Source organism: Eucalyptus grandis, chromosome 3 (assembly GCF_016545825.1).
Source record: "Eucalyptus grandis isolate ANBG69807.140 chromosome 3, ASM1654582v1, whole genome shotgun sequence".
In the NCBI taxonomy this organism is placed as follows: domain Eukaryota; kingdom Viridiplantae; phylum Streptophyta; class Magnoliopsida; order Myrtales; family Myrtaceae; genus Eucalyptus; species Eucalyptus grandis.
In genome coordinates, this window is record NC_052614.1 from 40276816 (window position 1) to 40298183 (window position 21368).

At 39.8% G+C, this 21368-nt stretch overlaps 2 protein-coding genes and 1 pseudogene across 2 annotated transcripts; all 3 read left to right on the plus strand.

The window, feature by feature from the left end:
- The first annotated feature begins 546 nt into the window (after positions 1-546).
- LOC104417563 (desiccation-related protein PCC13-62) lies at positions 547-1792 on the plus strand. The gene is given in 6 exon segments (XM_010028819.2): positions 547-878; positions 1095-1146; positions 1148-1273; positions 1275-1322; positions 1416-1689; positions 1692-1792. Coding segments are annotated over 6 exon segments (933 nt in total).
- A 9075-nt stretch (positions 1793-10867) lies between these two features.
- LOC120291850 lies at positions 10868-12067 on the plus strand (annotated as a pseudogene).
- Positions 12068-16731: 4664 nt separating this feature from the next.
- Positions 16732-18064, plus strand: LOC120291851 (desiccation-related protein PCC13-62-like). Its single transcript, XM_039309602.1, has 3 exons — positions 16732-17072; positions 17365-17590; positions 17684-18064. The coding sequence occupies exons 1-3, from the start codon at positions 16732-16734 to the stop codon at positions 18062-18064; spliced, it is 948 nt and encodes a 315-aa protein (XP_039165536.1).
- Positions 18065-21368: the final 3304 nt, after the last annotated feature.

Below are 21368 nucleotides of genomic sequence, written 5' to 3' on the forward strand. Positions count from 1 at the left end.
AGTCAATGTTAGTAGAAAATTAATTATAATGACCACTATTATCAGCGTTGAAGAGAGCTACGAGCGGGCATGTATGACGTGCCGGTGGTACATTCATGTTTATCCAATCCAAATCTCATGAAGAAATCCCTATTTCTTAAATATGGGTCTAAATACCTAGTTTCACTGATTCACCGAACCTAGTCATATCATGAATTCATTATCTTAGATTTTTTTTTTCCTAGACAAGAAACCCCTCGATTTCCAAAAGGCAACTTTAGATTTTCCATCTTATATTACCCTAAATGGCGTTAATAGCAAAGATGCCTCATCCCAATGCAGAGACAATTTCCAATTCAAACAAAAAAGCAATCCTTTGTTCTCTTTTTCCTTTTTTGGTCAGAAATCCTTTGTTCTTTGACTAAGCACTTAGATACCTTTCCCTCTTCGCCTGAACGCAACGCCCAAATAAGTGACCCGGGACACCTTATATATATATGCTCACAACCAGACTTGAGACTCGCACAACACAAACACTGAAAAGAACAAACACCCAAAGCTTAGGCCATGGCATTCACCAACTTCATGGCCACCACCTCGATGGCTCTCTTCTACCTCCTCCTCCTCCTCATCCCAAGCTCGAACTGCGCAGACCTCGACTCCCATCACGATCACGAAGTCCCGAAGAGCGATGTGGACCTACCGGAGTTTCCGCTGAATTTGGAGTACTTTGAGGCAGAGCTCTTCTTGTATGCCTCGTTGGGGTATGGATTGGACAAGGTGGCCCCGAACTTGACCTTGGGAGGTCCATCCCCAGTTGGAGCTAGGGCTGCCAACTTGGGTCCTCTCATCAAGGATATCATCTTGCAATTTGCTTACCAAGAAGTCGGTCATTTGAAGTGAGTTTCTTTAGAGATGTCATATGGTTTGATTTTGGAGTGCAAAATCAAACCTTTTTTGTTATTTATTTTGCGAACTTTGATAGTCATTCTCATTTGTTTTATGTTAGAGAGGAACACTGATGCTAACTCTCATTTGCCGACCTAGACTTTCCTTTGTTGATGACCAAATCACAGAGTCCTTTTTCTTTTTCTTTTTTTTTTGAATCAATGTAGGGCCATCAAGAAGATAGTGAAGGGGTTTCCAAGGCCGCTGCTGAATTTGTCTCATGGATTCATTTGCCCAAGTGGTAGACAAAGCATTTGGGTATGCTTTGAAGCCTCCATTCGACCCATATGCCAATGAACTTAACTTCTTGCTTGCATCCTATCTGGTCCCTTATGTTGGCCTCACAGTGCTATGTTGGAGCAAACTCCAAGCTCCAAGGCTCTGTCTCCAAAAGGGTATAGCGAACAATCTCTACATGTTAATCTTCTTTGTCTAATTCTAGTGAGCTACCTATGAATCCTTGTGCCCGTCTTGTGAATGCTTTTCAGCTTGTCGCGGGCCTTCTCGGCGTCGAATCAGGTCAGGATGCAGTGATCCGAGCCCTTCTATACGAGCGGGCGCACAAGAAAGTCGAGCCATATGAGATAATCGTGGCGGAGTTCACAAATAGGTTTTCGGAGCTGAGGGACAGACTTGGGCATGACGGGCTTAAGGACGAGGGCCTCGTCGTACCCCGTCACCTAGGTGCCGAGGGGAAGATCGAGGGGAACGTGCTCGCAGGCGATGTATACTCGGTCGCGTACGACCGAACGCCGGAGGAGATACGAGGATCGTCTATGGGAGCGGCGATGCGAGAGTCCCGGGAGGATTCTATCCCAAAGGAGGGGATGGTGGCATTGCTAGGTCTTATCTCCGGTCGGTGTAGATGATTGTGATAATCGATGAAAAATTTGTGACTTTTGATTGTTCTCCCGATCTTTCAAATGGACTTCGTCAGACCGATCATGCCGGAGCCTTCAGCAAATTAAAATAATGAATATTATGTTTCTAAATTCCTCCTCGTTGATTCCCCTTCTCAAATCCCGTCTTACCTAGGTTGATGTGATAAGTGAGGACAACTTCGATTTTAATTTCAATGATTGCACCCAGTTCATCAATTTTGCCCCGATTAGTTGTACGAGGATCATCGAATTTTCCAGGGGATCGAAAGTAGGGATTACATGAAATGTTACTGAAAGAAAAATTATGAAAAGATATAAAAATTTATATAGATTTCTTCATCTATCCTATACATTATATTTAGGAGAATTACCAAAAAAGTCATAAACTTACTGCAATTGTGTCAATTTAGTCTTAAACTTTTTTTTTGCTAGTTTAGTCTTAAACATTTTACAATTATGCCAATTGATCCCATCTAGCCAAAATTGACCGGCCGATGCCAATGTGGGCCGGCCAAGGATAGTTGGGCGATGAACGCCGATCTAGCAATTTTTTAATTTTTTTTTAATATTTGAATTTTTTTCTTTTTTTTCTCACCTTCTCCTTCCTCCGCCAGCGGGCGCTAGCCGAGGCGAGGGTTGGCGAGGTCAACCTTGTCGGCCATTAGCGAGGGTCACCCTCGCTGGCCACTAGCGAAGGCAAGCCTCGCCCGGCGACGAGGAGGCCGCCGTTGCCACATTTGGCGAGGTCGAGCCTCGCCGGCCACTAATGAGGTCGACCCTCACCTTGGTTGGGGGAGGCCAAGCCTCGCTAGATCTAGCAGGGCCTCGCCCAACCAAGGCGAGGGTCGACCTCATTGGTGGTCGGCGAGGCTCCTCACCGATGTGGCGGCGACGGCCTTGCCGTCGCGGGTGAGGCTTGCCTCCACTAATGGCCGGCGGGGTGAGCCTCGCCGGTGGCCGGGCGTGGGCTAGTCTCGCTAGTGACCGGTGAAGCTGATCTCGCTGGCCGAGGGAAGGAGAAGGTGGAAAAAAAGGAGAAATAAAGAAATAAAAAGTTCAAAAAAATATTTAAAAATTGCCACATCAGCATTTATCGGCTAGCTATCCCCAGCCAACATCCATGTCAGTGTCGGCCGGCAAATTTTGGTCAGGTGGAGTGAATTGGCAAAATTATAAAAGATTTAGGACTAAATTTACCAAAAAAAAAAGTTTACGACTAAATTGGCACATTTGTAATAGGTTTATGACTTTTTTGGTAATTCTCCCATTATATATAGCACCAAGATATTGTCACAATTTGACCCAAATAGAGGTGGGGGCGGATGTGTCAAGTCCTAATGGGCTCCGGGCCAACACAAGGAACTAGGTCGGGGCCTTATCTCTCGGGAGGTCTCTCATCATCTACATCATTGTCCTCAGAATCCTCCTCCTCCACGTCTCTAACTGCCCTCTTCCTCTTTGTGGGTGGATCCTCAGCCTTCCCACGGCCATCTTCATCTACCTCCCCCTCTTCCGCCACTCCATCTTCTTCATCATCTCCCTCATCGTCTTCCTCAATGTCTTCTTCTTGCTCCAACCCATTCTCATGTTGCTCTAGGTAATCGTTGTTGTCTTCATGCTCGTCCTCGGCGCAATTGAGAGGCTAAACCACATACCGTGCTCCACTATCCTCTCGCAGTTCCATTCCCAACATTATTAAGATATCTTTAGGACTTACAAAGATGCCGTTCAATGAGATCACATGCCAAAGAAACAGGAGCTTTCAGATAGATCTTGAGACAAGAAAACATAACTGGATCAGGTGATATAGAATCAACAACAAAAGTAACCTGTGTCGGGGTTCTTTTAGGGGCCCCTTTACTCTAAATGCCTAAAGCAATAATCTCCTTAAGTGGGTTCATAGTTAAAAATAAAGATAGGGAAAATGACATAAATAATCATTGAAGTTTAACTCAATTTGACATTCATTTCTTAACCTATATAAGTCGAGTCATTTTATGGGTTATTTGTTATTGTGGTTTTATTAATTCGCTATCATATACTAACTTTCTCTTATTCTTTAGTGTGAATCAATACAAAAATTGAACATTATATGCAATTCTTTAAGATCTTGTAGTTGAAACAATAATTTTATCCAAATAACATATACACATAAAGAATTTAAAGCGAGTTAGATGGATATGGAATTCCTTTGGTTAGAATAAATATGGATGTGAAGAATATGAATTGAACAGAGAATGCAAAAGAAGAAGACTAAAAGAGTTGAGTAATTCTCTGTATTTCATGAACAAAACAAGCAATACATTTCTCTGAGAGCTCAGCCTCATGTCTTTTCTTTCTCTATCTTCATTTTATACATCATATCAAGAATAAAAGGAAGAAGAAGATGACGAAAACATAATTTTAACAAATTCTGTTATGTTTGTAAAATTGAATAATTATTCTTTAATAATAAAGCACGTGGACACTTGGAGCTTTGAGTTGTGTTTCCAATAGAGGCCAGAGTCGAGCTTCTGACTCCACTAATTTTGTTCTTCGCAGCAGCTCTATATTCACGTATAGACGGTGTAGCTATCATCACACTTTCAACAATACAGTCTTCAACCTTTGGTTCCTCATCCTTCTTCACTTCCACAAACTCTGTCTCTAGCTCTGTTTCAGTATGCTTCCGTTCCTTAACATCCCCCCGCAAATTGGGAAGGGTTAGAGAACCCAAACCCAATTTGGTGCAAAGGGTAAAATGTGCTAATCGAGTCAATGATTTAGTGAAGTTATCAGCAATCTGAACAATACTTGGTACATAACAAACAGCTAATGATCCTGATGAAACCCTTTCTCTAACAAAATGAAAGTCCACTTCAATATGTTTGGTGCAAGCATGGAGAATTCGATTTAGAGTAAGAGAAATAGTGGACTTGTTGTCACAAAATAGAGTAGTTGGCGCAGACAAACATATGACAATGTCACGAAGAACAAAACTGATACAGGTAAGATCAGCAATAGCTTAAGCCAAAGCACGATATTCGGCTTTTGTTGAAGAACATATGCCAATGTCACGAAGAACACACTGTAGATTGTCGCTTAGCTAACCAAGAGATAAGATTTGAACCAAGAAAAGTAAAGAAGCCAATGGTTGATCTCCTGGTATTAATACAACCGGCCCAATCAACATTAGAAAAACCATATAGATGCATGGGGCTGTTAGAATGGATAAAAGTTCCAAGATTCACAGTGCCCTTAATGTATCAAAGAACCCTCTTGAGCTTATGGAAATCTCCTAATGTTGGGTGCTGCATTTTCTGACATAAGAGATTTGTGGCATAAGCAATATCGGGACCAGTAATAGTAAGGTATTGAAGACCACTAACTAGACTACGATACTCAAATGGATTGGTCAGAAGAATGCTATCAGTGGCCATGATGACTGATCTCAAAGATAGGGGAGTGGAAACAGGTTTGCAGTCTTTCATGTGAGCTCGAGTAAGTAAATCAAGAGCATACTTTGTTTGAGACAGAAACAGATATTGAGATGTCTGTTTCACTTCAATACCAAGAAAGTAATGAAGAGAGCCAATATCTTTCATGTGAAATTGAAGACTCAAAGATTGGATGAGATTGGAAAGTAACTGAGCTGAGCTACCAGTAAGTAGGATATCATCGACATAGAGCAGCAAAATGATTGTTTCTGGTCCATGATGAAATACAAATAAGGAGTGATCAGTGGCACTGCAAGAGAAGCCATTTTCAAGCAGAAAATTGCTAAATTTATCAAACCAAGCTCGTGGTGCTTGGCAAAGACCGTATAAGGATTTCTTTAAGCGACACGCGTAGTGAGGTTTTTGAGAGTGTGTGAAACTTGGTGGCTGCTCCATATACACTGTCTCAATCAATGTGCCATGAAGAAAGGCATTTTTAACATCAAGCTGATGAATTGGCCAATGCTTTCTCATGGCTATAGAGAGAACAATGCGAATAGTAGCATATTTAATGACAGGACTGAATGTTTCTGTGAAGTCAACCCCTTCTTCTTGATGAAATCCCTTAGCTACTAATCGAGCTTTGAGTCTGTCAAGACTACCATTAGATGCAAGCTTAGTTTTAAACACCCACTTACACCCTATGACATTCATGTTATTAGTCCGGGAACTAATTCCCAAGTCGATTCTTATATAAAGCATCCATTTCATCCAAAGATTGCTTGATACCAGCCTTTATTTGCCAATGCTGATTTAACTGACTTTGGTTTAGTCGGAACTTTATATTTAGCCAAGTAGACATATTTGGGATTTGGTTTGACAATCCAGACTTTAGTCGTGTTTGCATAGAATGAGTAGGTAATGTACCTTTTGAATTGGATGAAGGACCAACATGTCACTATCCTGCAGATGTCCTATATATTCATTTGTGTGAGACTTAGCTTATTCTTTAGGAGGGAAATCTAGAAAAGTAACCTCATTAATCCATCGTTTATACATATTAGTACCCTGATTGTACTCAGTGATCAATTGATTGGTGAAAGGAAAGATTGTTTCATCAAACACCACATGATGACTAACATAGATATGCCTATTAGTAGGCAAAAGGCAACGGTATCCTTTGTGTCTGTCATTGTATCCTAAAAATATATAGGCGAGAGATCGTGGATCAAGTTTTTGTTTTGAATATGGTCTGAGGTAAGGGTAACAGGCACAACCAAAGACTCTCAAATGTGCATAGCTTGGCTTTTGCTGATAAAGTTTACTGTAAGGTGAGAGCATATGTAACTTTGGTGTGGGAAGAAGATTGACAATGTAATTGGCTGTCATGAAAGCATCCACCCAGTACTTTAATGGAACTTTAGCATGATAAAGCATAACTAGTCCTAACTCAACCACATGGCGATGTTTCTTTTATGAAATCCCATTCTACTCCGATGTATATGGACATGAGACTTTGTTTGATGCCACATTATTGTAGATAATTCTGAAACTTGTTGCTAGTAAATTCTCCACCTCCATCACATCGGAATACCTTGATCTTTCAATCAAATTGATTCTCTACTTGTTTTTTAAACAGAACAAAGATCTCATGTAATTCATATTTCAGTTTCATTGGATACAACCAACTATTTCGAGAAAATTGTCAACAAAGATGACATAGTACTTGAACTTCTGAAATGAATCTACTGGTGAAGGTCCCCAAACATCACAATGTATTCTTTCTAAGGGACCAGTAGCTGCATAGTCTGACAACAGAAAAGGTAAAGTAGAACTCTTGGCAATCTGATGGCTCCTACATATGTTTTGAGTTCTTGTGTTACATTGAATTAGATGTTGATTCTGTAGGTACTTCAGTGTTTTGAAATTAGTATGTTCTAATCGCTGATGCCACACGTCTTCTCCCACAACTTTCTATATTTGGGTGAAGAAGGCTTCGTTATTTTTGGATCAACTCGATAAAGTCCCTTGACTTTCCTTCCTAGCCTCACTGTTGTATTGGTGCAGTTGTCCTTCATAGACACCCTATATTTGTCAAAAACAAATGAACATGGATAATCATATGTTAATTTCAAGACAGAGAGTAGATTTTTCTTGATCTCAGGAACTATTAACACATCATTTAGGGATAAGGAGCTGGTTCCTGTATGTAATAAAGTATTTCCAACACACGAAATTGATAGACATGAACCATCTCCTATCAAAATAGTATCAGTTCCATTATAAGAGAAAGAGTGTCGAAGAATACCAGGATTTGCTGTAATATGGGTTGTGGCACTAGTGTTTGGATACCATTTAGTGCCCTGAGAATCCTTGATGTGCATAGCTGCTAATGCAATTGGAATTTCTTCAGCTTGGTATGAGTTATCAAAACGATACCAACATCGAAGAGCCGTATGTCCTGGTCTTTTACAGATTTGACATTCCAAAGGAGTGCCATTTGATATTTTCTCATCCTGTACACTCTTGTTAGATACTAAATTTTGGGCGTGGATATGACTTGATAGCCTGATATTTTTAGGAGGATTTACATATGGTCGAAAGCCCTGTCCATAGCTAGACCAATTGTATAACTGCTTGTTATATTGATCCTCTTGATTTAGGTTCAAAGTACTCATTTTGTAATTCTGACTTCTTCCTGTTCCAGCATAACCATATCCCCGACTCATGTTGTTTGTTGCACGTCCTCTACCATAGTTGCATCCCCCACGATTATTATCTCTTTGATTTCTGAAGTTAGAATTTTGCAAACCTTTATATTTTCTTTGTCCATAGTAGGCCAAATTAGGACTATACTAACTTGAAGAATAGGTTTGTAATCCTGTTTCGAATCTTTCAAGTTGAGAGATTACCTCATCATAGTCTGGTTGAGGTTTTAGACAGTACATTGTTGTTCTGAAGCTTTCATATTCTGATCCTAAACTCTCGAGAACACCAAACATCTTGGTTATCTCATCAACATGTTTCCCAATTGCATTGAGTTGATCACAAATGGATTTAAACTCCCTAAGATACACAGACAATGTTCGATCTCTTTTCTGGCAAGCTTGTAACTTTCCTCTTAGCTCAAACTCCTTGGCTACTGATTTTTGCGTAAAACGATTAAGGAGAGTTTGCCATACCTCATATGAAGCTTCCAGTCCGATGATCAAGCTCAAAATATTCTCAGATATAGCTCCACTTATCTAAGATGATATTAGCTGGTCTGTTTTTACCTAATCTGTATGATCGGGATTTACTATTTCAGATTCTTGACCTTCAATCTCAACCTGCAACATTTGAGCTGGTGATGGTGTTTCTCCATTGATGAATCCAAACAGATCTTGACTTCGCAAGAATCTATGAAATTGTGCTTGCCAGAGCAAGAAATTATCTTCAGCTAACTTGATTGTAACAAAGTTGGATATATTGACATGAATCAGGAAAGGATATTTCTGTGTTCTTGCTGTCATTTTGTATTGACAGAAATTTCAACGATGTATTTGCAGAATCACAATCACCTGTTGATCCTACTCAACTTAAGATAAAAGAACTTCACCTGATGAACTTTCACAACTCACGATCACCTGTATTCAATCAGAGAGAACTTCAGGGGTTACTTTTAGACTATGTGACATCATTTGGATTTTGATGAACTTTGTATTGTAGAGATGACTCGAGCTCTCAGGACAGCTCCGATACCATGTGAAGAATATGAATTGAATAGAGAATGCAGAAGAAGAAGAATTGAACAGAGAATGCAGAAGAAGAAGAAGACTGAAAGAATCGAGTAATTCTCTGTATTTCATGAACAAAACAAGCAATACATTTCTCTAAGAGCTCAATCTCATGTCTTTTCTTTCTCTATCTTCATTTTCTACATCATATCAAGAATAAAAGGAAGAAGAAGATGACGAAAATAGAATTTTAATAGATTCTGTTATGTTTGTAAAATCGAATAACTATTCTTTAATAATAAAGCACGTGGACACTTGGAGCTCTGAGTTGTGTTTCCAATAGAGGCCAGAGTCGAGCTTCTGACTCCACTAATTATGTTCTTCGCAACAGCTCCATATTCACGTATAGACAGCGTAGCTATCATCACACTTGCAACAATACAGTCTTCAACCTTTGGTTCCTCATCCTTCTTCACTTCCACAAACTCTGTCTCGAGATCTATTTCCTTATGCAGCTCTATTTCATTATGCAACTCTGTTTCAGTATGCTTATGTTCATTAACAATGGAAATGTTTTACTAATATAGACCGGGCAGGGTATAGGTAATTAAATTTGTATTATATATAAATGGGTTAAAGCGGGGTTAAATAAATCAATTTAGATATACCATTTTCGACTCGATCTACTCATTTGACAATCGTACCTATTGGTTATGTGTACTTGTCATGACCTCATATGAGTTATTTACTTCTTTACTTTTGGGCTTGATGTCAAGAGGTGTCGACGGTAACTTTATTGTAAATGGAGCAAGAAATAAATAATTGATCAATCCATATTATTAAATCTTTTATTCTTTTTGTTAGACACTAGAATTTGTGGCTTAATCAAACAAGAGAGAGATTTTTTATTGTCTCTAGAACTTTCTACTAACTACAAGTTTAGTTATTGTCATTGTATACGTTTCTATTGCATAACAATGTGAAGATTAAAAAATTCTATGATGATCGAATATATGATATATTGCCAAATAGAAATAAATGTGTCGAGGGAAATTCCTCGTTACCTGCTCCACCCGGCCTTAAGCAGATAATTTCGTCATAAATCAATTTGTATATACTTATTTCTAGTTTATGAAGGGTCATGGCCAGCATTGTAAGGAAAAATAATTAAAATTTACTCTTAGCCATGCATTTGGCCTCTTTTAACACTTCAATTTGCAAAAATAATCGCACCCTTGACTCGTGATATTCTCTGAAGTTAGTTTCCATCAGGACCATATGTTTTTGTCTTTTCGTCAAAATCAGGAGGACCACATGTTAATTACATAACTATCGTATCATTACTTATTACCCGTGTAGTAGGTTGTGTTTTTTTCCCTAAGTCAATGTTAGTGGAAAATTAATTATAATGACCGCTATTATCAGCGTTGAAGAGAGCTATGAGCGGGCATGTATGACGTGCGGTGGTACATTCATGTTTATCCAATCCAAATCTCATGAAGAAATCCCTATTTCTTAAATATGGGTCTAAATACCTAGTTTCACTAATTCACTGAACCTAGTCATATCATGAATTCATTATCTTAGATTTTTTTTTTCTTCCTAGAAAAGAAACCCTTGATTTCCAAAAGGCAGCTTTAGATTTTCCTTCTTATATTTCCCTAAATGGCGTGAATAGCAAAGATGCCTCATCCCAATGCAGAGCCAATTTCCAATTCAAACAAAAAAGCAATCCTTTGTTCTTTTTTTCCTTTTTTGGTCAGAAATTCTTTGATCTTTGACTAAGCACTTAGATACCTTTCCCTCTTCGCCTCAACGCAACGCCCAAATAAGTGACCCGGGACACCTTATATATATATGCTCACAACCAGACTTGAGACTCGCACAACACAAACACTGAAAAGAACAAACACCCAAAGCTTAGGCCATGGCATTCACCAACTTCATGGCCACCACCTCGATGGCTCTCTTCTACCTCCTCCTCCTCCTCATCCCAAGCTCGAACTGCGCGGACCTCGACTCCCATCACGATCACGAAGTCCCGAAGAGCGATGTGGACCTACTGGAGTTTCCGCTGAATTTGGAGTACTTTGAGGCAGAGCTCTTCTTGTATGCTTCGTTGGGGTATGGATTGGACAAGGTGGCCCCGAACTTGACCCTGGGAGGTCCATCCCCAGTTGGAGCTAGGGCTGCCAACTTGGGTCCTCTCATCAAGGATATCATCTTGCAATTTGCTTACCAAGAAGTCGGTCATTTGAAGTGAGTTTCTTTAGAGATGTCATATGGTTTGATTTTGGAGTGCAAAATCAAACCTTTTTTGTTATTTATTTTGCGAACTTTGATAGTCATTCTCATTTGCCGACCTAGACTTTCCTTTGCTGATGACCAAATCATAGAGTCCTTTTTTTTTTTTTTTTTTGAATCAATGTAGGGCCATCAAGAAGACGGTGAAGGGGTTTCCAAGGCCGCTGCTGAATTTGTCTCGGATTCATTTGCCCAAGTGGTAGACAAAGCATTTGGGTATGCTTTGAAGCCTCCATTCGACCCATATGCCAATGAACTTAACTTCTTGCTTGCCTCCTATCTGGTCCCTTATGTTGGCCTCACAGGCTATGTTGGAGCAAACTCCAAGCTCCAAGGCTCGTCTCCAAAAGGGTATAGCGAACAATCTCTACATGTTAATCTTCTTTGTCTAATTCTAGTGAGCTACCTATGAATCCTTGCGCCTGTCTTGTGAATGCTTTTCAGCTTGTCGCGGGCCTTCTCGGCGTCGAATCGGGTCGGGATGCGGTGATCCGAGCCCTTCTATACGAGCGGGCGCACAAGAAAGTCGAGCCATATGAGATAATCGTGGCGGAGTTCACAAATAGGTTTTCGGAGCCGAGGGACAGACTTGGGCATGATGGGCTTAAGGGACGAGGGCCTCGTCGTACCCCGTCACCTAGGTGCCGAGGGGAAGATCGAGGGGAACGTGCTCGCAGGCGATGTATACTCGGTTGCGTACGACCGAACGCCGGAGGAGATACTGAGGATCGTCTATGGGAGCGGCGATGTGAGAGTCCCGGGAGGATTCTATCCCAAAGGAGGGGATGGTGGCATTGCTAGGTCTTATCTCCGGTCGGTGTAGATGATTGTGATAATCGATGAAAAATTTGTGACTTTTGATTGTTCTCCCGATCTTTCAAATGGACTTCAGACGATCATGCCGGGAGCCTTCAGCAAAAATTAAAATAATGAATATTATGTTTCTAAATTCCTCCTCGCCTTGATTCCCCTTCTCAAATCCCGTCTTACCTAGGTTGATGTGATAAGTGAGGACAACTTCGATTTTAATTTCAATGATTGCACCCAGTTCATCAATTTTGCCCTGATTAGTTGTACGAGGATCATCAGAATTTTCCAGGGATCGAAAGTAGGGATTACATGAAATGTTACTGAAAGAAAAAATTATGAAAAGATATAAAAAATTTATATAGATTTCTTCATCTATCCTATACATTATATTTAGGAGAATTACCAAAAAAGTCATAAACTTACTGCAATTGTGTCAATTGAGTCTTAAACCTTTTTTTTTTTTTTTTTTTTGCTAATTTAGTCCTAAACATTTTACAATCGTGCCAATTCAGTCCATTCAGCCAAAATTGGCCGGCCGATGCCGACGTGGACACCGGCCGGGGACAGCTGGTCATCGAACGCTGATGTGACAATTTTTGAATTTTTGAATTTTTTATTTCGAATTTTTAAACTTTTTTTGAATTTTTGAATTTTTTTTTCTCACTTTCTCCTTCCTCTGGCCGGTTGGTGCCAGCTGGAGGCAAGGGTCAACGAGGTCAACCTCGCTGGCCACTGGTGAGGCTCTACCCCGCCGCCACTAGCGAAGGTGAGCCTCACCCAACAACAATGAGGCCACCGTCGCCACATCTAGCAAGGTCGAGCCTTGCTATCCCTAGGCGAGGAGCCTCGCCAACTACTAGCAAGGTTGACCCTTGCCTTGGTTGGGCAAGTCTCCGCCAGATCTAGCGAGGCTCGGCCTTGCCCAGCGAAGGTGAGGTTTGGCCTCGCCCAGCCAAGGATAGGGTCGACCTCACCCATCCAAGGCGAGAGTCGACCTCGTTGGTGGCCAGTGAGGCTCCTCGCTTGATGTGGCGACACGGCCTTGTCGTCGCTGGGCGAGGCTCGCCTTCACCAGTGGCTGACGGGGGCAAGCCTCACCAGTGGCTGGCAGGGGCCAGCCTTGCTAGTGGTTGGTGAGGCTGACCTCGCTGGCCAGAGGAAGGAGAATGTGGAAAAAATAAATAAATAAAAAGTTCAAAAAATATTAAAAAATTCGAAAAAAAAATATTAAAAAAATTGCCACATCAGCGTTCACTGGCTAGCTGTGCTCAACCAGATTCCACGTCAGCGTCGGCCGGCCAATTTTGATCGGATGGACTAAATTGACACAATTATAAAAGGTTTAGGACTAAATTGGCCCAAAAAAAAAAGTTTATAACTGAATCGGCACAATTACAATAGGTTTATGATTTTTTTGATAATTCTCCCATTATATATAGCACCAGGATATTGTCACAATTTGACCCTGATAGAGGTGGGGATGGATGTGTCAAGTCCTAATGGACTCAGGGCCAACACAAGGAACTAGGTCAGGACCTTATCTCTTGGGAGGTCTCTCATCATCTACATCACTGTCCTCAGAATCCTCCTCCTCCGCATCTCTAACTGCCCTCTTCCTCTTTGTGGGCGGATCCTCAGCCTTCCCACGGCCATCTTCATCTACCTCCCCCTCTCTGCCACTCCATCTTCTTCATCATCCACCTCATCATTTGCCTCAATGTTTTCTTCCAGCTCCAACCCATTCTCATGTTGCTCCAGGTAATCGTTGTTGTCTTCATGCTCGTCCTCGGCGCAATTGAGAGGCCAAACCACATACTGTGCTCCACTATCCTCCTGCAGTTCCATTCCCAACATTATTAAGATATCTTTAGGACTTACAAAGATGCCGTTCAATGAGATCACAGGCCAAAGAAACAGGAGCTTTCAGATTGATCTTGAGACAAGAAAACATAACTGGATCAGGTGATATAGAATCAACAACAAAAGTAATCTGTGTCGGGGTTCTTTTAGGGGCCCCTTTAGTCTAAATGCCTAAAGCAATAATCTCCTTAAGTGGGTTCATAGTTAAAAATAAAGATAGGGAAAATGACATAAATAATCATTGAAGTTTAACTCGATTTGACATTCATTTCTTAACCTGTATAAGTCGAGTCATTTTATGGGTTATTTGTTATTGTGATTTTCTTAATTCGCTATCATATACTAACTTTCTCTTATTTTTTACTGTGAATCAATACAGAAATTGAACATTATATGCAATTCTTTAAGATCTTATAATTGAAACAATAATTTTATCCAAATAACATATACACATAAAGAATTTAAAGCGAGTTAGATGGATATGGAATTCCTTTGGTTAGATTAAATATGGAAATGTTTTACTAATATAGACCGAGTAGGGTATAGGTAATTAAATTTATATTATATATAAATGGGTTAAAACGGGTTAAATAAATCAATTTAGATCGAATCCTTTTCGACTTGATCTACTCATTTGACAATCGTACCTATCGGTTATGTGTACATGCCATGACCTCATATGAGTTATTTACTTCTTTATTTTTGGCCTTGATGTCAAGAGGGGTCGACGGTAACTTTATTGTAAAAGGAGAAATAAATAAATAATTGATAAGAAGGAAAAGAGATTAAACACTAACAAGAGAAGAGCCACTTCAAGTAGAAAAAATGGAAAAAAGTCACAAAAAACCCCAGCACATTTATCCTAACTTTTTTTAGTGACATAAAAGACTCAAACTTGTACTTATGTAACACATTTACCCGTCATTAAGATTCCATTAGATGAATTTTCAGCCATAATAACATTGTCTTAACTTTGCTTAAGTCACGTGGGTGCCGTGTCAACACTATCTATTTTGGGATTTAAAGTATCCATATAGACAGATTTTACGATTCTCATTGACTAAACTTTGATGAACAGTAAATGTGTCGTACGGATACACTTTTGAGATTTTTAGTGTCACACAAAAATGTTCAGGGTAAATTTGTCATAGTTGGCATAATTTAGGGGTTTTTGTTAGCTTTTACACTAGAAAAAATAAATGGACGAAAGGTCTAAAATATGTGAACATAGCGTAATCGAGTATTAAAATAAAACTTTCAAAAAGTTCTATTAAATCTAAAAAATTGTCCTATGGTGCAATCGAGTACTTTGATAATTCCTTCCAATTTGAGTGACGCGAAATGTTGATGAAGATTCATAATAGTACAAACTTGACGAGTTTTAGAATTTGATTGTACTTTTGAAAAATATTTTATAACTTCTAATGCACTCATTTCAAAAGAAAAAATTGATATCCGGAGAAAACATGATGAAAAGTGGTTTGTTTTTTTGGTTTGGCCCTATGTTGTGTCTATTTTACAAGCCATTGTAAAATGCGCATGGTAACTCTGCTTCCTCACTCAAGTTTTCAAGGCTACCCTTGAGAAGGTGGGAAATTAAACTCCTCACCTCTCCCTTCCCAAGTGGGAAGAGTGGCCATTAGGGCAACTCTAGTAGCTAAGGAAATGCAGTTATATAGAATTTAATATATATATATATATGGATGGATGGACTTTTCTAGGTCCGGTTTTATAAATTTATTTTAATAAATGTTTTTACTCTTTGTTAGACACTGGAATTTGTGGCTTAATCATATAAGAGAGAGGCTTCTCTCTGTCTCCGGAACTTTATGCTAACTACGAGTTTAGTTATTGTCATTGTTTAAGTTACCTGTATGAAGATTAAAAAATTCTAAGATGGTCAAAGATATGATATATTGCCAAACAGAAATAAAATGTACAAAGGGAAATTCCTCGTTGCCGACTCCATTTGGCCTCAAGAAGATAATTTCGTCATAAATCAATTTGTATATAATTATTTCTAATTTATGAAGGGTCATGGCCTGCATTGCAAGAACAAAATATTTTAAAATTTACTCGTAGCCATGCATTTGGCATCTTTTTAACGCTTCAATTATTAAATTCAAGCCCACCCATGACTCATGATACTCTATGAAGATAATTTGCATCATAAGGACCATATGTTAATCCCATAATTGTCCTATCATTAGTTATTACCCTCGTAGTAGGTTGTGTTTTCTTTTTCTAAGTCAATGTTAGTGGAAGATTGTATAATGACTGCAATTATTCATGTTAATTAGAGTTTCGAACGGGCATACATGACATGCCGGTGTTACATACATGTTTGCCCAATCCAAATATCATGAGGAAATCTCTATTTCCTAAATGAGTGACTAAGAGACGAGTTTGGCCGAGTCACCAAACCGAATGAATTCATAATTCTTGGATTTTTCTTGCCAAAAAGAAATAACCCTCGATAGAAAACCTTAGGATTTATTTCGCCCTTCTTATTATGGGCCGAAAAGAAATTACCCTAAATAGCAAAAAGCCACATCTCCATGCCGAGACGATTTCCAATTCAAACCAAAAACAAGGAAAAAACAGGACAACTTCCTAAATTCCCTCCCATAACCCCAACTGTTCATGTGATCTCCCACGTAGCAATCCTTTGTTCTTTGACTAGGCACTTATCCACCTTTTCCTCCCCTTAAACGCAACGACACACATGCATGACCCGGCACACTTTATATATATGCACACTACCCAATTTGAGACTCGCACAACACAAACACAGAACAGACATCCAAAGCTTAGGTCATGGCATTCACCAACTTTATCGCCACCGCCTCCATGGCTCTCTTCTTCTTCCTCCTCCTCCTCCTCCTCCTCGTCCCGAGCTCAAACTGCATGGACCTCGAGTCCCATTATCGTCACAAAGTCCCGAGAAGCGATGTGGATCTACTGGAGTTTCCCCTGAATCTGGAGTACTTTGAGGCAGAGCTCTTCCTGTATGCCTCATTGGGGTATGGATTGGACAAGGTGGCCCCAAACTTGACCATGGGAGGTCCGTCCCCAATTGGAGCAAGGGCTGCCAACCTGGGTCCTCTCATCAAGGATATCATCTTGCAATTTGCTCTCCAAGAAGTTGGTCACTTAAAGTGAGTCCTTTCATCAGAGAAATCATGCCCATATCTTTCTTTTCCGTTAATTATTTTCCCTTACTTTGATGCTCATTCTCTTTTTTTCTTTTTTTTTCTTTTTAAATGTTAGAGACGAACTTTGGTGCTAATTCTCATTGGCCAACCTAGATTTTGGGGATTCTTTTATGCCTAAGGCTAATTGTTCTCCACACATTTAACACATCTAGAACAAGTTCCTATCATCATGGGGGAAATTTTTAGTTGCTGATGACCAAATCACACTGTTCATTTTTTATTTAAATCAATGCAGGGCCATCAAGACGACAGTGAAGGGGTTTCCAAGGCCACTGCTGAATTTGTCTGCGGCTTCATTTGCCAAAGTGATGGACAACGCATTTGGGCATGCTTTAAAGCCTCCATTTGATCCATATGCCAATGAAATTAACTTCTTGCTTGCCTCCTACTTGGTCCCTTATGTTGGCCTCACAGGCTACGTTGGAGCAAACCCCAAGCTTCAGGGCTCTGTCTCCAAAAGGGTACAGCAAACAATCTCTACAAGTTATCTACTTTATAAAAATTTTAATGAGCAACCTATGAATCCTTGCGCCCGTCTTGTGAATGCTTTTCAGCTTGTCGCGGGCCTACTCGGCGTGGAATCGGGTCAGGATGCAGTGATCCGAGCCCTTCTATATGAGCGGGCTGCCTGGGAAGTCAAGCCATACGGGATAAACGTGGCGGAGTTCTCGGACCGGATGTCGGAGCTGAGAAACAAGCTGGGGCACGACGGGCTTAAGGATGAGGGCCTCGTCGTCGTGCCCCTCCACCTAGGCGCCGAGGGGAAGATCAAGGGGAACGTGCTTGCGGGTGACAAGTACTCGATCTCGTACGACCGGACGCCGGAGGAGCTACTGAGGATCGTGTATGGGAGCGGCGACGAGAGCGTTCCGGGAGGATTCTATCCCAAGGGAGGGAATGGTCACATTGCAAGGTCTCATCTACGGTCGATGTAGAAGATTGTGACGATAAATGAAAATTCTGTGCTTTTTGATTAGTCTACCTGATCTTCAAGTAGAGTTTTGCACGGATCATGCCGTGAGCCTTCAGCAAATTAAAGTAATGAAATCCATGTTTCTACTTTCCTCCTTAGTTAATTCCCCTTCTCAAATCCCGCCTTACGTAGGTTAATGCGATAATTAGGGACAGTCCGATTTTGAATTTCAATTATCGTATCTAATTCGTAAATTTCGACCCGTTATTTGTACGTGCATCATCAGAATTTGCATAGCATCGACATGAGAGTTGTGTGAAATATTGCTCATCGAAATTACAATAACATCTTTTACGTTATACTTGTATTACACATTTGTGCGTCCACGTATAAAACAAGCACAGCTCGAAAAAATCATGATGAAGAAAGATACTCGATTGAAGAATGATATTACGTCAATATTGCTGCGGGATATAAACATTATGTGATAAGATTCATCATAACCAGTTTATCCTCGGTGTCTGAACATGGAGTCATGTTCGGGAATAATAAAGAACTGATACAAACCCTGTCAACTATAGTGCCATCCAAAAGTTAAAATGCGAGAATGAGGAAGCTAACAAGAGCTCCTACGACAGCAGTTGATTATTATTACAATCTCCAGGGGACAGTGGCGCCGCGACTGGTCTCGGATGAGCAAGAGGTGTCGAGCTCTTATTAAACTGTTCAAGGATCTTCTTAAACATTAAAAAAATAATTAAGGGATCACACATATCATTGCCTCCCGAAAAATGTACATTAAATTTATGCACTAATCTTAGTATCTAGTAAGCAATGTACGTGCAATATACCTACAATCTTAAAAGATACGGATAATTAATAGAATTATCAGTACATCTTTATCATAGAAAATTATTCTTGAGAAATTCATAATTATCTCTATACCTACTGTTGGAGAAATCTTTCCAGAATATTTTGAAGCTGACAAAACATTTCTATCAGTCTAAGTCTGGATATCGATAGTTAAAGTCTCAAGACTTTATAGTCTCAAGACTTTGTAATCTCAAGACTCAAGACTCAAAATTATTCTCACTGACAGTCTTTCTAATCCAGTAGCGAAGGATATCCGAAGCCGAAGTATATGGTTGGGGATTCGATCCAATCCTCTGGAAAAGATCCCTTGGTTGGATAATCACTTCGGATTTTTTGATTCTTATCTAAGAACAATAGAAGATCCGATGGTCGACGAAACATTCTTGGAATGTTCTATTCTTGGAAACCAAAATCCTGATTGTATGGGCGAACAGATTGATGGGCTATCATCGATTCCTTAAATAGCTCGGATGATCTTCTTAATTGATTCCGTCCAACGGGTAGATTGGAGGAATTCCTTTGGTAAGTGCCAACGGCTATGATGGCATAAAGGAGTATAAAAGGAAGACGTTCTAGTTGTTTTAAGTGTATGATTGACAGAAAAATTCCAGAGTCTGAAAAACCTTGATTGTTAGTCGATACAGTTCAAGCGAAATTGTACACACAGAGAGTGTTTATACTTGGTGATACCTTGAGCGAGTGTAGTAGATCATCTACATCGAGAAATCAAGGAAGATCAACACCGTAACATCTCTTTGTTCATAGTGGAATCCAGCCAATCGGCTGTCAGTGCAGAAGAGTGGACGTAGGCTTGAATCAAGCCGAACCACTATAAACCTCGTGTTTAATTCTCTCTTTCCTTTACTCAGTCTTATGATTGATTTTTTATCTGTTTAAGTATTGTGCAATCTCCAAGAAAACTTTATAAACCTATTCACCCCCCTCTAGGTACTCGTACTAGCATTATCAATTGGTATCAGAGCCCGTGTTCTCATTTTATTTGAAGTGTTTTACTTCGAGTAAAAGATCCATGGCTAGTATGCTAGCACCAGGGGCTGGTGGAAGGGCAAACAATACCAGACCACCCTACTTTGATGGAAAGGATTACAACATCTGGAAAAACAAGATGAAAGCTTTTCTACGATCAAAGGATCCTCCGAATGGGATGTGGTGGAAAGAGGAATTACTCCTACTGCTGCATCAGCATCCGAAAGAGGGAAAGAAACTGTTGAAACCAGCGGAATGTCTCAAGAAGAGATAAACAAGAGACAAGCACTTGATGCAAAAGCAATTTACTCTTTATATTGTGCTTTATCACCAACTGAATATAACAGAATATCTTCTTGTGATACAGCAAAAGAAGTCTGGGACAGATTACATATCACTTATGAAGGGACAGACCGAGTGAAGGAGACCAGAATTAACATTCTCCTTGGTCAATATGAAGCCTTCAAAATGAAACAAGGAGAATCTATAACTGACATGTTTAGCCGTTTTACAGATATTGTCAATGGTCTAGAGAATCAAGGACAGAAAATTTCTGATCCTATGAAGGTGAACAAGCTACTGCGTGGACTCTCCAAGGATTGGAATCATATAAAGACTTCAATAAGAGAGACGCAAAGAATTATGCCATTATCTGTAGACGAGCTGATTGGAACTCTTCAGTCTTATGAAGTGGAACGAATTAATGAAGACGAAGATCCAAGAGGTAAGAAATCCATTGCATTAAAATCTAACAATGATTCTGATGATACAGACTCTAAAGAAGATCTGGACGATGAGGAGCTTGCTCTTATGATTAGAAGGTTTAGAAAGCTGAATAGAAAAGGGAGAAGGTTCAACTCAAGGAAACAAAGTTTTCAGAAACAGCAAACCAAGTTTGTTGATAATGAGGAACCAAACAAAGATGTAGTTTGTTTCGAATGTAAGAAAAAGGGACACATCGGACCAAATTGTCCTCTCCCCGAAGAAGAAAAGAGGAAAAGCTGAAAAGTCTCGTAAAGCTCTCAAAGCCGAAACTTGGAGCGATACAGAGTGTGAAGAAAGTGATGAGAAATATGCCAACCTTTGTCTAATGGCACAATCGGACTCGGATTCGGATCGACTCGACGTGAATTTGAGGCAAGTGATTATAAAATCCCTGTCAAAGTCTCTAAATACATTGATGAACTATGTTTTAGTCTTAAGACTTCTCCGAAAAGGATTTCCGAACTTAAAAAGGAAAACTCAATTTTAAAACAAAAGGAAAATATTTTAGAAGAAAAAGTGAAAAGTTTAGACTTGAATGTTTCTACTCTTAAGGAGAATGAAGATAAACTTTCAAAAGAGAATGCTTTCTTAAAAACTGACTTATCAAATATTTCAAAGAAATTTTCAATAGGGTCTGAAAAACTTGAAAAAGTTCTTTCAGTCCAAAGACCTTACTTTAACAAGTCTGGTTTGGGTATGAC